This window comes from Astatotilapia calliptera, chromosome 17 (assembly GCF_964374335.1).
Source record: "Astatotilapia calliptera chromosome 17, fAstCal68.1, whole genome shotgun sequence".
Lineage (NCBI taxonomy): Eukaryota > Metazoa > Chordata > Actinopteri > Cichliformes > Cichlidae > Astatotilapia > Astatotilapia calliptera.
In genome coordinates this window covers 14,057,116-14,077,320 of record NC_137438.1, presented here as the reverse complement: position 1 = coordinate 14,077,320, position 20,205 = coordinate 14,057,116, and the positions used below count along the sequence as shown (strand labels likewise).

At 39.4% G+C, this 20,205-nt stretch overlaps 1 protein-coding gene and 1 long non-coding RNA gene across 2 annotated transcripts in view; one reads left to right on the top strand and one right to left on the bottom strand.

The window, feature by feature from the left end:
• Positions 1–5,372: 5,372 nt before the first annotated feature.
• Positions 5,373–15,127, bottom strand: LOC113009015 (uncharacterized). The gene is made up of 3 exons (XM_026147040.2): positions 14,713–15,127; positions 10,895–10,948; positions 5,373–6,823 (listed from the first exon to the last, which is right to left on the bottom strand). Exons 1-3 carry the CDS (start codon positions 15,125–15,127, stop codon positions 6,600–6,602), a joined length of 693 nt encoding a protein of 230 aa, XP_026002825.1. The 3' UTR covers positions 5,373–6,599.
• A 454-nt stretch (positions 15,128–15,581) lies between these two features.
• The window catches only part of LOC145421388 (uncharacterized), a 46,254-nt gene continuing 41,630 nt past the window's right edge, over positions 15,582–20,205 (top strand). Inside the window, exon 1 of the long non-coding RNA XR_013902731.1 lies at positions 15,582–15,720. This is a non-coding gene — a long non-coding RNA (uncharacterized LOC145421388). The remainder of the gene's footprint in view (positions 15,721–20,205) is intronic.

The following is a 20,205-nucleotide window of genomic DNA, read 5'->3' as shown; positions in this document are numbered from 1 at the left end:
TCATGGTCAGAGTTTGTTACATAAAGGGTAGCAGAGATGAATTTGAAGTTAAGCTGATGATGTTCAAATTCATTCACTGAATTCCACATTCATACCAGCTGTATAGTGCACAAATGAAATGCAGAATCAGGGACAGTACCTACAACACAAAGGCAAAAACAAAACAAAAAAACAAAAACACACACACATAAGCAAAACAATGACATGCTAGATGCATTTTATTTATTTATTTTAGCTTTAACACTGGTCAGCAGATAACTTTTTATATGAGTATATAAGACATTAAGACATTCTTCCTGAACCAAGAGAGCTCCAGCTCCAGTAACATTTACATCAACCTCCAGTGGTGCTGTAAAATCTGTAGCTGAGAGCATTGGGGCAACAGAATAGAGCTTTTACACAGTGTGAAAAGACTATGCACACTTTGCTTCTCAAATCCAACCCTCTGGCTTTTTGTGGGACAATGTGAAAGAGCTATAGTGGTTAAATTGCCATTTACTGGATATACTTTACCCCAATCAAATTGTTTGCCTTGACAGGTGATGGTAGTCTCCATAGCTCATATTTAAAAGGCTCTTGTAAACAGTAGACAATATATGCACATGAGAAGTCAAGAAAGTATAGAGAACTACCACTTCATCAATGGATATGATGCAGCTTTAAGAAACTTTTTAACAAAAAGGGGAAAATGATTGGTGTGAGGAAGAAGCTACGTATATACAACAAACTCCAATAAATAACCAAAAAAAACAACAGATTTTCCATTAATTGTGGTGAATTGTTATTACATGGAATGAAATAAAAACCTAAATAAATATAAATAAAAATAAATAATCTAAATCAAAAGCTCTAATACAATAGTTGGTTACTTTTTTAAAGTATTCCACTGTCTGTCTTTGATTTTTTTGATTGATCAGATTTTCCCTTCTCCTCGCTTTGTACCACTTTGGTCACTTGGGGGCAGTTTTTTCCCCTTTTAGCCAGTAAAATACTATCCTGCAAACACTTCTCTTTTCTGTGCGCTCTGTGATTATTTGTATGGAGGTATCTATGGTTCAAACTATGTACATTTTTACAGTTACTACACTGTGGTGGGGTGGGGGGCTGGTGATGTTGTTGCATTCAGTAAATCCAAATGCCAACACATAAAGGTAGTAATTTCTGTCCACCTGTGGATCCAGAACACAACCTGCCATCTGTAGATTTGACCTTTTGTGCTCAGTTTGCACCTTTTTACTCTTTGAATAGCTGCAATTCAAATTTAGAAATGCTTCAAACCACTGTGATGAAGCTCATTCATGTACACTGTTCTTTACAAAGTTTGTAGAAATAAAATTTTTTCTGCTCACAATGGCCAAGTAATATAGGAACGTCTGTGACATTTTCACACTGTCAATAATTTAGTGTTGTTCTCTCCTTCACAGCAAACAATGAGGAGGACCTGCTGTCGATGTGAAAAATGTCTTCGTCCTCACATGCAGGGGGGAAATGGACATTCTGTGCAGGCCGAAATGGATTAGGGCAGAACAACTGTCATTTCAGACACCACCTTGAGGTGGCTGTCGTTGTGAATAAGAGGTATATGAATAAAGCTAAATGGAATTGAGCTGAAAAGAAAATAAGGTACTGTGCAAATGTTCCACCAGACTTTTTGGACATTTTTAAGTGGTCTTGAGCAGTAGTTCAACAGGCTTCCTGAAGGTCTTTTTGTGGACTTTAGCTGCTTTTTCATTCACTATTAGTCGGGTCCTTGTACCTTATTATTTTTGTTTGTATGTTTGTTTGTTCTCTGCATCACTCAAGCATAAAAAGATACCTAACTTAAGTGATGGACCAGTGATGTGTCCACACATAACAGACAACTTAGAAAAGAACATTTTAAATTGTAGCTTTAAGCAATTTGTTAGCAGTGACCTGCTGCAAAAATAAACTTTTTGTTCTCATTTCTTTAGTTAAATTCCACCAATAACACAGACCGGCATAAAATAGTAATTTTGCACCAGCAACATGTTTCCAAAAGAGCTATGAACCAAAAACTTGGCATATATTTGGTTGGTGTGCAGGGTGTCACTGAGGAAACTGGAAAAGTGGAGGGCAAAAGAAAAAGCGGCAACCCTTAAAAATAATCTACAGCAGATGAACAGTATCAGAAGACATGTCCTTAAGCAATAGGGAAAAATCCGGAAAAGACCTGAGAAATGCTTTTGACAATTCAGCCAATCCATCTACAGTACTGTTCGTCAAAGCCTCACCAGAAGTGGTCTTAATGGAAGGATGGTTGAATATAAGAATCAGTCCATTATCTGTAAAAAAAAAAAAAAAAAAAGAATGGTGGTGGCTCTGTCATTGTTTGGTGCTGCATTTTAGCCAGTGGTGTTGAGGAGCTTAATGGAGTTACGAATGCAGAAAAGTACCATCAGATTAGGATCCACCATGTATTGCCAACTAGAAAGGCTTCCCTTTTCAGTGTGACAGTGATTCAAAACACAGTGCCAATGAGGTACAAAACATGCCTGGATGGAATAATATACACTGTGAGTTGTGGACTGCTCTCCCCACAGCCCTGGACATAAGCATTAGTGAAGCAGTGTGGGATCACCTTGACAAAGAACAGAACAAACAAGCAGCCAATATCCAAAGTAGAGCTGTGAATTTCATTCAAAAAGCCCAGAGCACTGTTCTTGATGATGCCTTAAAGAAATTACAAGAAAGCTTACCTGAAAGAGTTCCTGTTGTGTTGAAGTATAAAGGTGGTCATACCAGATATTGACTTTCTAGGCCATTAGAATCTGACAAACTCTGGTTTTGCCAGTTATACTGTATTTCCATTCTTCTTTGCACATAAATTACTGCACCTATTTACCATTTTTATGGCAAAATTTAAACCACTGAGGGGTGACTCAAGAATTGTACAAGGTACTGCATACAAACTTTAGTCTTCTCTAAGGAAAGGGACACTAAAGGTAGCACATTCAGGGGTGCTGGTTGTGAGGTTGAAAGCACTTCACTGGGAAGTGGTACTAATGAAGCAAGGTGACAGCTCTTAAGACAAAGCCACTGAGGTGACAGGAGGTCCCACAGAGCAAGCTAGGGGGCAGTTTTTTGTAACAGAAGGTTACCTGAGCGGGCAGGGTGCCTGGCAGGCCTTGCTGCCCTTTCATTAGCTTGCGTGTCATCCAGTCTTTTAATGGGGGTGGCCCCTGACAACAGCTACACTCAGCAGCATTATGAGTACAAAGCTGGATTGTCCTCTGCACACATGAAGACTGTAATACTTCAAACTTAGAAGGTGCTTTGGGGTGATGAAAAATTCAGACCGGGGTAGTCTGTGATGTGTGAGCTGTCATCAGATCAAATAATTAGCTTCTTTTAGAAGAAGATTTTTTTTAATCTTGTCTAGCAATAAATGTGTGAATTTAAATAATACAATAAAGAGACACTGATTTTCTATCAGGTGTTTATTTATTTCAGGTATAACATGAGCAACAGAATATGTAGCAGCAATTAGCAGGCTGCTGATATAAGCAGCACGGTCAGCTGCTTATATAAACTCCACACGCATGTATATGTATGTAGATAGATAGATAGATAGATAGATAGATAGATAGATAGATAGATAGATAGATAGATAGATAGATAGATAGATAGATAGATAGATAGATAGATAGATAGATAGATAGATTGTGCAAGTTCCCCCACCTAAAATGATGACAGAGGTCAGTAATTTGCACCAGAGGTACACTTCAACTGTGAGAGACAGAATGTGAAAAAAAAAATCCATGAATCCACATGGTAGGATTTGTAAAGAATTTATTCGTAAATCAGGGTGGAAAATAAGTATTTGGTCAATAACAAAAATACAACTCGATACTTTGTAACATAACCTTTGTTGGCAATAACAGAGGTCAAACGTTTACTATAGGTCTTTACCAGGTTTGCACACACAGTAGCTGGTATTTTGGCCCATTCCTCCATGCAGATCTTCTCGAGAGCAGTGATGTTTTGGGGCTGTCGCCGAGCAACACGGACTTTCAACTCCCGCCACAGATTTTCTATGGGGTTGAGGTCTGGAGACTGGCTAGGCCACTCCAGGACTTTCAAATGCTTCTTACGGAGCCACTCCTTTGTTGCCCGGGCGGTGTGTTTTGGATCACTGTCATGTTGGAAGACCCAGCCTCGTTTCATCTTCAAAGTTCTCACTGATGGAAGGAGGTTTTGGCTCAAAATCTCACGATACATGGCCCCATTCATTCTGTCCTTAACACGGATCAGTCGTCCTGTCCTCTTGGCAGGAAAACAGCCCCATAGCATGATGTTTCCACCCCCATGCTTCACAGTAGGTATGGTGTTCTTGGGATGCAACTCAGTATTCTTCTTCCTCCAAACACGACGAGTTGAGTTTATACCAAAAAGTTCTACTTTGGTTTCATCTGACCACATGACATTCTCCCAATCCTCTGCTGTATCATCCATGTGCTCTCTGGCAAACTTCAGACGGGCCTGGACATGCACTGGCTTCAGCAGCGGAACACGTCTGGCACTGCGGGATTTGATTCCCTGCCGTTGTAGTGTGTTACTGATGGTGACCTTTGTTACTTTGGTCCCAGCTCTCTGCAGGTCATTCACCAGGTCCCCCCGTGTGGTTCTGGGATCTTTGCTCACCGTTCTCATGATCATTTTGACCCCACGGGATGAGATCTTGCGTGGAGCCCCAGATCGAGGGAGATTATCAGTGGTCTTGTATGTCTTCCATTTTCTGATGATTGCTCCCACAGTTGATTTTTTCACACCAAGCTGCTTGCCTATTGTAGATTCACTCTTCCCAGTCTGGTGCAGGTCTACAATACTTTTCCTGGTGTCCTTCGAAAGCTCTATGGTCTTGGCCATGGCGGAGTTTGGAGTCTGATTGTTTGAGGCTGTGGACAGGTGTCTTTTATACAGATGATGAGTTCAAACAGGTGCCATTCATACAGGTAACGAGTGGGGGACAGAAAAGCTTCTTACAGAAGACGTTACAGGTCTGTGAGAGCCAGAGATTTTCCTTGTTTGAGGTGACCAAATACTTATTTTCCACCCTAATTTACAAATAAATTCTTTACAAATCCTACCATGTGAATTCATGGATTTTTCTTTCACATTCTGTCTCTCACAGTTGAAGTGTACCTCTGGTGCAAATTACTGACCTCTGTCATCATTTTAAGTGGGGGAACTTGCACAATCGGTGGCTGACTAAATACTTTTTTGCCCCACTGTATGAGTGCATGTATATGGATGTTCACTCATAATATGATACTTGTCTTTGTTATATAACAAAAAGATTTTTTTATTATCTTAAATATTAAATATTAAAGAAGCACAAAACCCAAAACAAATACTTTTACCAATGAGTACTTATTCAATGATCCGAAAGGAATACAGCGATTAACAGCATGGTAAAAAATGAAAGAGCATGGGTTTTTATTTGTTTGTTTGCTTTATTGCCTTTTTTTTGCAGACTGTTTTCCACTTTTACACTCACAGATCAGTGTGATTAACATATTTGAGGAACAAGACTCTTAAAAAAAAAGTCTTGCAGATTGGGGAAGGGACAAACTAAGATCTTGTTGATGTGAACCAGACGCCTGTTCCTCGAACCTTTTATTCAAACCTATTATAAATGAGAGAGAAAATTGGAGTTCTAACATCAGTACTTTCAGGTAGAACAGACCCTTCAAAGATACTGTTTATAGTAGATCCATGTGTGCAGAGGATAAGGACCACATGCAAAGGAGAAATAAGCCCCATTATTTGTGTCTGTGAGCAGTGTCATCAGCAGCAGTATGTAGCCCTTAACAGTGAGGTAATAAAGGTAAACAAAGGCTTTGACAAAAGCCATTCCATGTGACATGTAACCAATAATGACATTAAAAGCAATGCACATTTTTTGAGAGTTGACAGCAGGTATAATCAGAGCTCTTGAAGGTGACTTAGCACTTGTTTCCTCTTACATCAAGCTAATACCATGAAACTACCAAATGATTTTATTTAATCTTTAGGGATAGACTTGCCTTTGGTAATTACAGTATCATCATATAGAAAGAGATACAAATTTATATAGATTATGCAAAACCTCATCTCGCAGCCTCAGCGAAAATGACAAAAGTGTTAATCTAACTGTTCTCATGAGGGTGAAGTTTTTCACTTTGCTATCAGAAATGTTACAATAAGCACTGACCACCATGTGTTGTATATCTAGAGCGATTAAATATTGTTTGCATTGGTGTTTTCATTTTAAATGGATGAGGGGTAACTTAGAGAAATAAAAGGGTTGGCACGATGAGGACTAAGCATGAAAAAATAACAGTTGTCTCTCCGGCTGCTTGTCCAAACAAGCTGTAGCTGCCCTCATCTGTCATTTCAGCCAAAAAGAATCAAGTCACATACAAACATCAGCATCTCATGCCTCCAAGTACCTTCTGGCCCAACATTACACAGCCACCTGCAGGTGAAGAAACAGTGGATAAAGCTTCCATTTGTGTCAGACTTGTAAATCCACTTTAACACAAAAAGCAAGCAAAGATGCTGCTTGATTTCTCTCAGTGAAGATCAGAAGGTTGCAGTTAAGTCCCAGAGGGAGTGTTTGGAGGTTGCTGCTGTAGTGTCTCATCTATGGTGACCACTACCTCCTCCTGTCTGTTGGAGCTCAGATGGTTGGTGTGGTTCAGGGATATGTAGCTCATTTCCACCAGCGGGGGCCTCTCACTCATCTCATTCATGGTGTTGGTGATTGAGTTAACCTCGGTCTTGTTGCGGTTGGCAGCACGGCGAGAGCCAAACACCCAGTCTGAAATAGAGACAGTCATAGTGTTGCTTTGATAGGCATCAGTTCAAAGCAGATACCTGTACTACAAGGAAGGATTAGGGATCTTACTGATCTAACTTCAGGTAATATTTTCAACATTTTTCAAATTGGCTCACTTGTACTTGTTAGTACGTCATACTGTCACTTAGGCTACTGACCTAACATTCCCCGAAGAAGATAATGTTCACATGCAAAACCACCGCCTACTGAACAATCCCTTCAATCACCACTATTCCTGGAAGATCCATGAATTAATTGAGCACACAGTAAGAGAATCTAAAAAATATACCCAGTTCCCGAATATAATCTCTTTGCAAGCCAAAAAAAAGCTCAGAATTGCAATTAACTAAATACAAATAAAAGATAAATACTCAGTTAAAAAATGTATACTAACCTTTCAATATAAACATATTCTCTGTTTTTTTCTTTGTTTGTTTTAATAAACCTCTTATGTCTGGCAGTTTTAGCAAGCAGAATCATGGTCTTAATGGCCTGCTGTGGCATACACATTTGCTTTGCCAAGAGGAGGTCTATAGGCTCTCTACAGGCTTCTCTTCTAAGTCTTTTCCCTTTTCTCTTTCTTTTATTATTCACATTAGTATCTGTGGCGTCATACAAGGTTGGAGCAAATGGGGAGAAGTGACAGGTTAGAAAAAGAAAGGGGAGGCAAAAAAGAGAAGGAATAAGAGGAAAAGATAAAGAAAAGGGACAGAAAGAGGTGGGACCTCAAGAGAGTCGTGTAAAAACAAGCTCAACGAAGTGAAGCAACGCTGTGAAGAAGAGCAGACCAAAATTTCCCTACAATGATGTGAGAGATGGAAGTTAATATTGCTAAAGGTGGTTCTACAAGCCACAGATGCATCGGGTATACTTTATATCAATGGTTGTTTTTTACAGACCCTTACACAAACTTTCTTGGATGTAATTAGAATATATTAATCAACATAATATCATAATAATTTTCCTAAGCTAAGTGTTAAATAATTCCCACTCTTATGCCTAACCACCTACCATTCCTTAAGTCCTTTACCCTTCAAGGTGAGTTTATTCAATCTGACACTTCAATGTTAACAATAAAAACTCACAAGGTCTTTCATTTTCATTTTTTAGGTAGTTTATTTCCTCGACCCATCCCCAAATTCCAACCTCAAATTGCTATCCCCTCCCCACGGCTTGCTGTATGTCATCCCACTTAAATAATCCTGGAAATACAGCTGTGTTTATTATTGTAATTTCAAAACCCAATTTCAGGAATTTCACAGGAAGAGGTGTGAAACTTGAACTCTCCATGTAAGTGAAGCTAATAAGCACTTTTCATGCCATGGTTAGTTTATGATAAACCATCACAGATGATGCTTTGTGGAAGGGAAGCATAAACTGCAGACCCATACATTCTGCAACGGGGCAAAAACAAGCATGCTGAGCATTTATAATGTGCACTGAACAAGGCTGTAAACTTCATCTAACAAAAAGTCGTGATGGGTTCAGCCTCTGTAATTCCATTAGAGGCAAAGCACCATAAAATTGTTTCTGGGGGTAGATGTCTACTGCACAGCAGCCCCATCATGTGTGGTGGAGCCTTTTTGAATTGGAACCCATCAATCATTGTTCTGTCAGATTAGGATCTGAGATTATAGCTGACAGTCGTGAGTGTGAGGAACAGAAAGAAGGCAGGGCGGGATTCCTCAGACCCATAGATTCCCCTGTTAAATCATGCATTTCAGACTCTGCTGCAAAGTGACAGAGAAAAACTGAAAGTGAGCCAACAGCATGCTACACTAAAAATTCACATTTAGATTCATCTGATCTGATCATCAATAAATTCTAAGCCTATTTTTGAACTGATGCAGTTTAGGTGTTATTTGGAAGCCCTGCATTTTTAGCAGCCAGCAGGGTAGCTGTGGACCAGGTGGTAGAGTGGGTCATCTACCAATCAGGTCAGTGGATCTATCCCCAGCTCCTCCTATTCATATGTCAAAGAATTTGCACAAATGATACTGAAACCTCCATCCTGCATCCATCGCAATATGTGGTTAGATAAAAGTGTTTTAGCATGATATACATCATCACTTTAAATCCCAGCTGAGCAGAGATGTGGAACTGTAGAAAGGAGACTTCAGAGTGTCATGAACCTGAGAAGAGGAATACAGATACTGTAAAGTATGTTTCTTTGAGTCAAATCTCGACTGATGGAGCTCTAGAGACAAGTTTTATCACAGGAGAGGAAATATTTATTTCATATTTTTAAGACATTTCCCTCTCTTTATTGAGTTGTCGTGTTCAAGCTTGTGAATCAAGTTGTGTGAGACTTGTAGAAAAAAAAAAAAGACCTTTTGGCCTTGTAAATATTATCTTGATTATATATTGAAATTCAACAAGACCTTTACTATTTTGATGCATTTTCCATTAAAAAGTCTTTTATTGGAAAACTTTTATTTAATGGGTTACTTTTGTTTGTAATTTGAAAATGCAAATTTAACCCATCATACTATGTACTATTAACTGCTGAAATGTCAGACAACTAAAACCTGACAAAGTAAGTGAAATGTATTTGAATTCTCAAAAGTGAACCAGAGACGGTATAAAATATGGACGTAGCTTCCAGGTCAGAAAAATAAAGTCACAAGCAGGAGTGCTTTAAACCTTCATTTTATCCTAAAACCACCACATGGTGAATTTTGGGGCATTCTGAATAAAACATTAAATATGTTTTATAAATCTTGGTCATACCATGGAGAAATATCTGTAGCTCATTGACTAACCTGGTATCAATCACAAGTCACTAGTCAGTAAGAATGTGACTTCACAATCAAAATTTGTGTGCAGCATGTCTTTAAGCAAAGATTGAATAAAAACCCATAGTGTACACTACAGCTCATAGCATAACAGCAAATATTTGAACACTTCAGAAAAGAGTCTGTCAGCTTGACTAAGATTTTAGTGTAGTCATTAAACTAAGGATTAAATCTTTTTCATAGTGAGTAATCCAAACCCCACAGCATCTTAAATGTTCTCTTGATTAAATTCTAGTGTGTTTTTGTAGGCTTCTTAATGCTTATCTTATATGATGGTGTTTATCTCTGCTCATGACCCTCAATATGCACTTTTTTTGAGAGCAATTTAACGCTCATCCTAAATGTTCCCGTTAAATTTGAATTTTCAATTCAATTTTTCAATTCAATTCCTGAATTGTTTTTATGCTCTGTAGCTGTTTTTATGTTCTTTAGCTAGCCACCAGGTAGCACACATTTTATATTAGCTAGCCCAATATCACTAACCCACCATTTTTTATTTTTTTTGGTGCTGGTGTGCTTGCTAGCACCAAAAGATGTCATATTAAAAAAAGTAAGACTGATGCACAACGACGAGTTTTTAACAAGAGATTGACAGCTAAGTACTTATTTACTGAAGTCAGGGGTAAAGCCATGTGCTTAATGAAGAACACATTTAACAATTTACAATTTGAAACACCATTCTGAAACTAAATACACAGAGTAATACATGAACTTTACCGATGGAGAGCAGGTATCACTGCCTCTGCTAGCTACAAAAGCATAAAAGACTCTTCTTCTTTTTTTTTACCAAGCTGGACTCTACCATACTAATATGAAAAAGCATTTAAAATGTGCGCTTCTCCAGGCAAATTTGCAAATCTGGAGCTTTAGTTAAAAAAAAAAAGAGAACAAATTTGACATTCCTCCTTGACTCTGGACAAGAGCTGTGCTGTCCGTGGAACAGGTAATTGCATGCTATGATGGGCTTGATGTGAAATGGGACAAATTTGAGAGCATCTGTGAGGCTTTGTAGTCTTTTTAACCTTCCTGTGGTGAGAAGGAAAATGTCTGCACAACACAGATTCTCCACATTTACACCTCAGCAAAATACCCAGGAGGCCAAACACTCTGTTTGTGTTAGTGCACGTGTGTCAGTTTGAATGTTCATGTGAAGGTGAACAGTTCAGGTGAGGTGAAGGAGACAGAGAGGAGGGGCAGCGTGTCTCTGTGGCAAATCTAAGTGCTGCAGCGTGTGACCCATGTGGACATTTTTTTTTACCTGGTTCACTGGTGTCTGTACCGTCACCTTCCCCAACAATCGACCTGCCTCCACCTGCAAACAGTGAGCAACAGAACAAATGTGTAAGATTTGGCGCACACTACCTTCTGAGTGTTATGAAATGATAAAGACAGAAATCATATGAACACAACAGGTATAATAAAAGGTAATGAAAACACACCAACATGGCCACTGTGGTGCTGAAGACCAGTACAGTTCTGCTGTACTACTGAGTATAATTCGTGACACTTAAAATGCATACAAAGGATGCAAAGAAAAAAGTGATAAATGTTGAATAATACCTGTTTTATTTGTGATGGGAAATACTAGAACAAAAAGTACATAAAAATAGTAATATATGGTGATGCATGTTTTGTGTTGTGACAAAAGAAAGTGATAGCTATAGTGTATAGATATGAATTTAATATACATTTGCAAACTATTTTCCTTACAGCAAGACAAATTATCACAAGAAAAGAGTAGTTGTGCTCATTTTTCTAGAAGAAATATTACCATATTAATGAAAGAAATTAAGCATACACGCTTAACCCAAAAGTCAAAGGTTTTCGATACATATTATTGTTAATATTATAATTATGTTAGCATTCAGATTATGAAAGAAATAATATCCAGATTATATCATAAATAATTTTTATATGCTGTTTTTAAATTATGACTTCATTAGTTAATGGAAATAAAGCTACCCAAACTATCTGGCCCTAGGAACTGTACACAGACATTAAATCATGAATTAACTGTGATTATTCAGATTTTTTTGGAAGCTGAGTTCAGCTTCACTAGCCATACATACCCAGGCCAAATATATATATATATATATATATATATATATATATATATATATATATATATATATATATATATGTCATCATGGAAGGACAGGCCCCTGCACGGTATGTACCACCGGCAGATAGAGGAGGTGGCTGATATCCAGAAATCCTACCAGTGGCTAGACTGAAAAGACAGCACAGAGGCACTAATCATGGCAGCACAAGAACAAGCTCTGAGCACAAGATCCATAGAGGCTGGGGTCTATCACACCAGGCAAGACCCCAGGTGCAGGCTGTGTAAAGATGCCCCAGAGACAATCCAGCACATAACAGCAGGGTGCAAGATGCTAGCAGGCAAGGCATACATGGAACGCCATAACCAAGTGGCCGGCATAGTGTACAGGAACATCTGTGCCGAGTATAACCTGGAAGTCCCGAGGTCAAAATGGGAGATGCCCCCAAGGGTGGTGGAGAATGACCGAGCTAAGATCCTGTGGGACTTCCAGATACAGACGGACAAAATGGTGGTGGCTAACCAACCGGACATAGTGGTGGTAGACAAACAGAAGAAGACGGCCGAAGTGATCGATGTAGCGGTTCCGAATGACAGCAATATCAGGAAGAAGGAACACGAGAAGCTGGAGAAATACCAAGGGCTCAGAGAAGAGCTCGAGAGGATGTGGAGGGTGAAGGTAACGGTGGTCCCCGTGGTAATCGGAGCACTAGGTGCGGTGACTCCCAAGCTAGGCGAGTGGCTCCAGCAGATCCCGGGAATAACATCGGAGATCTCTGTCCAGAAGAGCGCAGTCCTGGGAACAGCTAAGATACTGCGCAGGACCCTCAAGCTCCCAGGCCTCTGGTAGAGGACCCGAGCTTGAAGGATAAACCGCCCGCAGGGGCGTGCTGGGTGTTTTTATATATATATATATATACACACACACACTTGTGTGTGCGTGTGTGTGTTTTATACTCCCCTTAGGGCCCCCTATTGCTGCTTGATTAATATCCTCCTCTGTCCTGATCACTTAGTTACTAAGTGCATTTTTCTTTAAACAATTTAATGGAAGAAGCTGACTATCAGATCAAGACAGCACTGAGTGTCTGTGCCCTAAAAATAGACTCATTGTTTCATTCTTTCATATATTATGTATCAGTCACAGGAAGCTCCTCAAAAATAGAAAAAAAAAAAACAAAAACACAGCAGCTTTGAGTTGTCAGACAGTGGTTTGTCCTCCACAAGGTCAATGGCTAGGAGAGCAGAGCTACTGTACATCTGCATTACAATCATTTAGGATTTTTTGTTTTTGGGGGTTGGGGTGTGTGTGTGTGTGTGTGTGTGTGTGTGTGTGTGTGTGTGTGTGTGTGTGTGTGTGTGTGTCGGGGGGTGCTCTCACTAAAGCTCCTGTAGATATTCCTTTAATAAACAATGTTACTTTTGCTATTTCAGGTAGTCCCCAAGTCACTTCCTTCATGCATTCCTTAAGATATTTTGATTCTTCTGCGCTGCTGTGTCACTTTCAAGCAGCAGTTCTTCTAGAATAAGGAAAAGTGACTCTCAAAGGGGGCTCAAGGGACAGTCCTTTAAGGCTTCTAGTGGTCTTACTGACATTTAGAGATAATTTAGTCTCACTTATTTATTTATTTACTTATTTATTTTTACAAATTCATGTAGGGGAGACCGGGGATAGTTGTAACGTGGGTCAGTTGTAACACTTCCAATTTCTCCAATCAGGGCTAAGTTTCAAATGATGTGACTCATCCTGTGCATGCCCAACTCAGTTCTGCTATCACATGTGAAAAATCAGCACATTTCGTCAAACACAGACAATTTAACACGAAAAAAAGTAATTTGTATGCCAAAAAGTAAGTTTTTCTACTTTATTTCAATTTCTAATAGCATTATCTGCTTTGCAGTTAAACTCATCAAACTCAAATTATGTTATTTGTATGTCTATGGGGATATATTCTGTGTAAGTCTTTAGTGCTAGTGTTTTAGCCGTTGGCTGTAATGTTAGCTAGTTCATGTCTATAGGAGTCTGGGTCAGTTGTAACAATAATGCAGATGTTACCACACTATTACTTTAACTTATATTAAACAAGTTGGGGCAACGACATCAGCAGAGAGAGGTTCACTGGTCGCATTTGTATATGCGGTTAATGCCATTGGCAACACAATTACTTCACTGTTTGTGTTCCCACACATACATTATGCAGACCTCTGTGTCAGAGATGGACCAGTAGGAAGTACTGGTAGTGGAAATAAATCAGGATGGATACAAGAAACAGATTCCCTCATCTTTCTGAAGCACTCTGCAAACCTCACCAAGGTAAGCCATGATAAAAAGTAATGGAATTGCGATGCTGGTGAACAACTACATTTTTTCAGCTTCATTGTTATGTTCAAAATTGGTGCAAGAGTTGTAGGTTATAATGCCCACTGAGCCAATGAGGCCAAACTCGAGGAAGACCAACCAAAATTAATGAAATATTCAGTTTCAGAAAATTTTATAATTTGTCTTTTTTGGGGGGTTGGAATATGTTCAAAGTTAGATTTCTGCATTCTGTCACACACACACACACACACACACACACACACACACACACACACACACACACACACACACACACACACACACTAATATTTTGTCAGTACCCTTATTTCATTGTGTTACATTTCACCCCAGGATATGTTACAACTAACCCAGACTATGGGGTTAATTGTAACATTTCACTCTTTGTGTTTGAGGCCATACCAGGCAATAGGTAATTGTGCTGCAGAGAAAATAGCTGCACTATTTAATAGCAGAGACATATAAATACTTTGCATTACATTTTGAATCCACTACCTTAAAAGAGCTCCAATTTACAGACAGAAATGTGAAAAATGTTACAACTATTCCCGGTCTCCCCTAATGATATTACACATGAACGTTTTTACCACCTTTCCATGCTTTACGCTCTTTATAGTAAACCCATTGGCACTGAATGTACACTCAACACACACATATAAGCACAGTAGGTGCCACATACCGACGAAGTCATTCACCACATCTTTGACCAGGTGTCCAACTATCGCATACGCCACTGCCACTACTACCAGCGCTGCCATGACCAGATAGAGCACCGCTTTGGGAAGAGGCATGGGATCTCTCTCCGGTGTCCGATAGTCCGTGTACAGCAGGTCACTCTCCGAGTACGAGTACTGAAAGACGTGCTCCATGCCCGAGGTATGGTTGGAGTCGATAGGGGGATTACTCGCGCTCATGGCGCCGTCCGGCTGCAAGGATGTCACCACAGTGGTCGTCACAGCCTCCGCCTTGTCGATGTTGACCATCGACAAAGCGGAGGCTGTAGTTTTATTCATCAAAGGCAATATCTGAGACAGAAAGTAGCTCCAGTCCTTTATGGCACTCGTATTGCATGAAAACATCGTTTCCACCGTCATACCACACCACAAGAGGGTCACCAAGGCGCAAAAAATCCACTGAACACGGACCGATCCAGTTTCCCTTTAAAGTAACGTTTGTATATATATTTTTTTAATTCCAACAGGTACCCTCAGATGCCAAAGTCTCACTCCGACAGTAGCTCATCGGTGCCTTTGAAAACTTGCCCCGCTCTCAATGATGAAAGGCAAAACGCGTCACCGTAGCCTTACCGCGCGGCTATTACGCACGAAAGAAGGAATTTAGTGCATTCGATCTTTGGTTTGTTTGCTAAAGTAAAACAAAAAGAGTGCAGTAGCAGAGCGCACCAGCCTGCAGAGTCATCGTCAAGTAAAGGAACAGAGAGTGTCCGCAGTCAGCAATCCACGTCCCTGTGCCTCTCGCGTGCGCAGATGGTGACAGTTACACACTAAAAGCCCGTCCTGCACCTGCGTTATGTACGGCAAGGACGACTGCACGGTGCCAGCAGGACACTTCTTCACCTCTCTCGGATCTGAAATAAACAGTAGCCCTACGGCTGGTGTCAGAGCACTTGTCCGTTCTTCCTCCAGACTCCGGATGGAGCGATTCTCTACAGAAGCCACAACTAGAAGTAAGTTCATACCAGTTTCCTTATTCTTCCTCAATCTGGCGTTTCAGATCTTTGTTCACTACTAGGTTTAACTCAGTATTCAACAAATCCAGTGATAACTGCTGATGTTAGTAAGATGTGAGAACTATTCCTTCATGTATTTCTTATTTCAGAAAGAAGAAAAGGGGCTTGTATAGCCCCTGGGCAAGTGGATGATTAACTATCATTGTACCGGTATTACCATTCACGGTAGATAGCAACCAGAAACAATAAACATGGTCTATCTTTGCTTTGAGGATGAAGGATTTGTTGTCAAATTAGTTTAAGTCATATTAATTTACATGAGATGGAAGTGGGAGACAGGAATTATGTTCACCATCTATATTTAGCTTGTTAGCATATTAATATTTACTGATTAAAGACAGGAGAGTTAGGGCAAATGAAAATATACTTGATCTGCTTATACCCTAAATGAAAGCATTTAACAATACTTCCGATTGATATGGGGTTGATTACAAGTCATTGTGATAGCAAAATGCAAATCTGGACTAAATTTGATTGCAGTCTATTCAAAAAAGTAGGAAACATTTCACACAAAATTAAAACATGGTGGCACAGGGAAAGTTAGGGTGTCATTAAAGCCTTTGTAAATCGTATTAAAGTTTATTTAGGACAGATAGCATGTAAGTCTATAACAATATACTGCCTATGACCAGTAGCAAATGTAGAGAAGTTCAAGAATGATAACACTCCAGTGATGCAGATACTGTCATTCCCATTCAGGAAGAGAGAAATACATTCCCAGAAATAATGCACTATTTTCAGAGTGAGTGGAGGATGCGCTATAATACAAACTAAAAAACATAATCATTCACTAGAGGAACTGAAGTAGATTCATTGAACATTACTGAAGTTACTAACTATTTCTTCACTTAGTATCCAAATTTAATCCAACTATGTGCCCCGCTGCTCCCCCAAATTGTGTCACATCAGTGCAACAGAAATTTACATGGTGGGACCTTCTCCTGTACCCCTGACAACTTGCTGGTTTATAAAGGCACTATGGCATCATAGCCTATATCACACCATGATTTGTTTGCTGCAAAGTTCTTCCTCACACAGAGACAGTGAAAAGTCAGCACTGGCACCCTGAGCTGGTATAATGCAAAAATTTAAAAAAAAAAAAGGACACTAACTGCATCTGTAACTTGAACACTGTCTTCCGCTTTAAACACTATGGACTCTAGCACTGAAAACTCCTGTTCTCATGTTTGGCATTCACCAGTGTTCATTCTGGACATGAAGGCAGGGTTGACCTGACATACATAGAGGTTGATGTTTTGCTCTCTACTCATGTGTAAGGCCTGTGATGAAACTGTACATGTGGAAATTCTGTGAAGTGATCTAAAAAAAAAAAAAGCAGATGTGCTGAAAGCGGTCCAGGGGTGTACAGGAAAACTACTTTATTAAAAAGATCTGGCATATTTAAACCACGAAAGATTTTTCTATGAACAGAGTTGCAGAACCTTGTTATCATACCTCTGTATCTGTTCTAGACCAAGCTGATGACTTTGTGTACCTGTAATTATATAATATATTGTGTATCACAATAGTTACATACATACATACAGGTATCAAATACATCAGTTGTCATGCTACTGCAACATTTTAACAAATTGGATATAGTCAAACAACAGTGCTGTTGTTTGGAACCAGAAGGGAACAATGTAATACTGTGAGCATCAATTATCTCTGTGATGTTCCTTATACCTCTGAGGCCTGTGTATTTGTCCCTTCCTTCTCTTTTCCTGGGAAGATGTAACAGACTCAATTAAGATCACATCAGTTCTTCAGAGATCAGCTCAGATGAAATGTATTGGACTCACTGACCCTTAAATCAATCATGATGTCCAGTGAGGCACTGACGAAGCCACTGTGGCCTTCAAAGGTTCAGCTGTCACAAATGAGCGTGACATTTCCTTTAAGATTTTTAACATCAAGCATCATCAGTCTCAGAAAGTAGGTCATTTTCTTTTAACTTTGCCTGTAGTGAAGCTTTTAAATGTGATGTGTGCAATGTAGAATCAAGCAAGTCAATATAATAACAAAATAATAGAAAACTAGAGCAAAGATGCATTTTAAAATACCATGAACCAAGATCACACAAGATAAAATTTTTTTATCTTAGATTCCTGCTGTTATTGGCCATCTCCAGGGCTCAATGAACAATGTGGAAGTGACAAAAACTGCATTTTCTCATCCACTTAAGAGTGTAACTGCTTTGACTAACAAGTGTCCCAACACAAGCAATCACTAGCTACTTTTAAGTGCAGTGCACACATTTTCAATGGGGTTTGAGTTGGGGCTTCGAGAAGGCCATTCCAGAGGTTTAGTGTTAGACTGCTTCATCCATTCCAAAACTAGCTATTTGTGTTTGGGATCATTTTCCTGGTGGAACACACAAATGTGTCCAGGTTTTAACTATTTAGCTGTTGATTTGAGGTGAAGTTGAACATTTCTTTCCTCATTAAATTCTATTCACAATCTCTCAGTATCATATCAGCAAGACAGCCACAGAGCATTAAAGTACCACCACCATACTTGATAGCTGACATTAACAAGATCTTTGCCAAATCAAACTTGCGGATAATTAAGAATGAGATTTCCAAACTGGACCCTATTGACCAACAGGATATGGTGGAAAGTGTGATACTGTTGACTGAAAGTGAAAGAAGAGGTAAGGGGGAAGGTGGTTTAGGAGGCAGCGAGAGAGAAGAAAAAGCAAGAATGTCAATGTAAGAGTAGGGACTGTACATAGGGACCATGACTGGTAAAGAGAGAGAGAGAGATATTGTGCACAGAGGAGTCCGGGTGGAAGGGAAACAAAGCCAACAGCAAATTGTTCTACCACTGGTACAGTGGTACACTGTCTTAGTAAAGTAAAACTCCCTGTGGACAGTGACACTGGGTTTCCAACAGTTTCCAATTCATGCCAGGCTCGAGCATTGATGGTTCCTGGGTGGTTCCGAGATGTCTTAACTAATTTACTCTCATCTGAGGGTGACAGTTTGGGTCTTCTTTCAGACCTTTTAAATGTACGCATGCGAATAACTTATATTTATGAACAGTTGTTTAAACTAATGACCTTTGAATCTGCTGTTGTTTTGCTACAAGAGAACTTCTCAACTTCTGTAAATCCAAGATGCTCACTGATGACAAATTAAAGTCATTGGTAAAAGATACTGTAGAACCAATTATTAAAATTACTTATTAAAAGATTTAAGTGCATGTATGTATTATTTTGACCCTGTACAGATTAGCAAAAATCCAAAAATAAATTCAGACTTGACCACCCAGTCTGTGCTTTTTAAAGTCAGTAAAGGTGTATGCTTTACAATGACTATCCTGAAATAAACAAAACAACAACAATTAAACAAAACAAAACACTAACTGGTCACTAACTGGTTGCAAAATCTTGCATGGACATTAATTAACATCAAAATGTAAAGTTCAAATTTAGTGGGTTTGGTCACCCAATTTTTTTGTTTTCCCGTTTATAGGTGAAGCCTGAACTGATCAGCTTGGGTTTTTTTGGGACTAGGCAAAGTAATAATGGTTTCAAAATGTTACAATTTTTCGTGGATGAAAGACTTTTTGGTATGGAGCTTTGTCAGGCATCGATTGATAAACATTACAGTCGAGATAAAATAAAGTGTCATTGTTGGGCTGACACTGAGTAGTCCACCTGTTTTAGGGCCTAAAACAGTGTGTGTTGAGAGGTCTCACCCTCTCAACACACACACACACACACACACACACACACACACACACACACACACACACACACACACACACACACACACACACACAAATCTATACCTATACCTATCTAGATAGATGTAATTATATATATTTATATATAAAATCTGAGTTATGGCTAACTTAGAGAAAAGAAATACATAAATAAAATCCCTGTTTATGTTGTGACTTGATCAGTAACATTTTACTGAGTCTTCAGCTTGGGAGAGTCAGAGTGCAGAGATGTAGCAAATATAATTCTCTGCAAAAATGAAGCAAATAGATTATGAAAATGAGAGCAGTATAGATGCAGAGACACAAATGCCCATTGCAAACCCTTAAAAATGGACAGAATAAAGAAAGCTTATATAAATACAAGTGAGGCAAGTGTTGACCAAGTAGCAATGTCTCAGGCAATGCCTCATTGCAGTTTCTGTAATGGCTAAGTGAAGCCATTTTGAAAAGCATGTCAAGCTCTATAGATTTTCTAATTAAAATGTCTACTTAAATGCATTAAAAAGCATGTTCACAGCCCCGGTGTGTCCTGGGTCTGTCCCGGGGCTTCCTCCCGGTGGGACATGCCCGGAAAACCTCGCCCAGGAGGCGCCCAAGAAGCATCCTTGTCAGATGCCTCAACTGGCTCCTTTTGATGTGGAGGAGCAGCGTCTCTACTCTGACCCTTCCCGAATGGCCGAACTTCTCACCCTA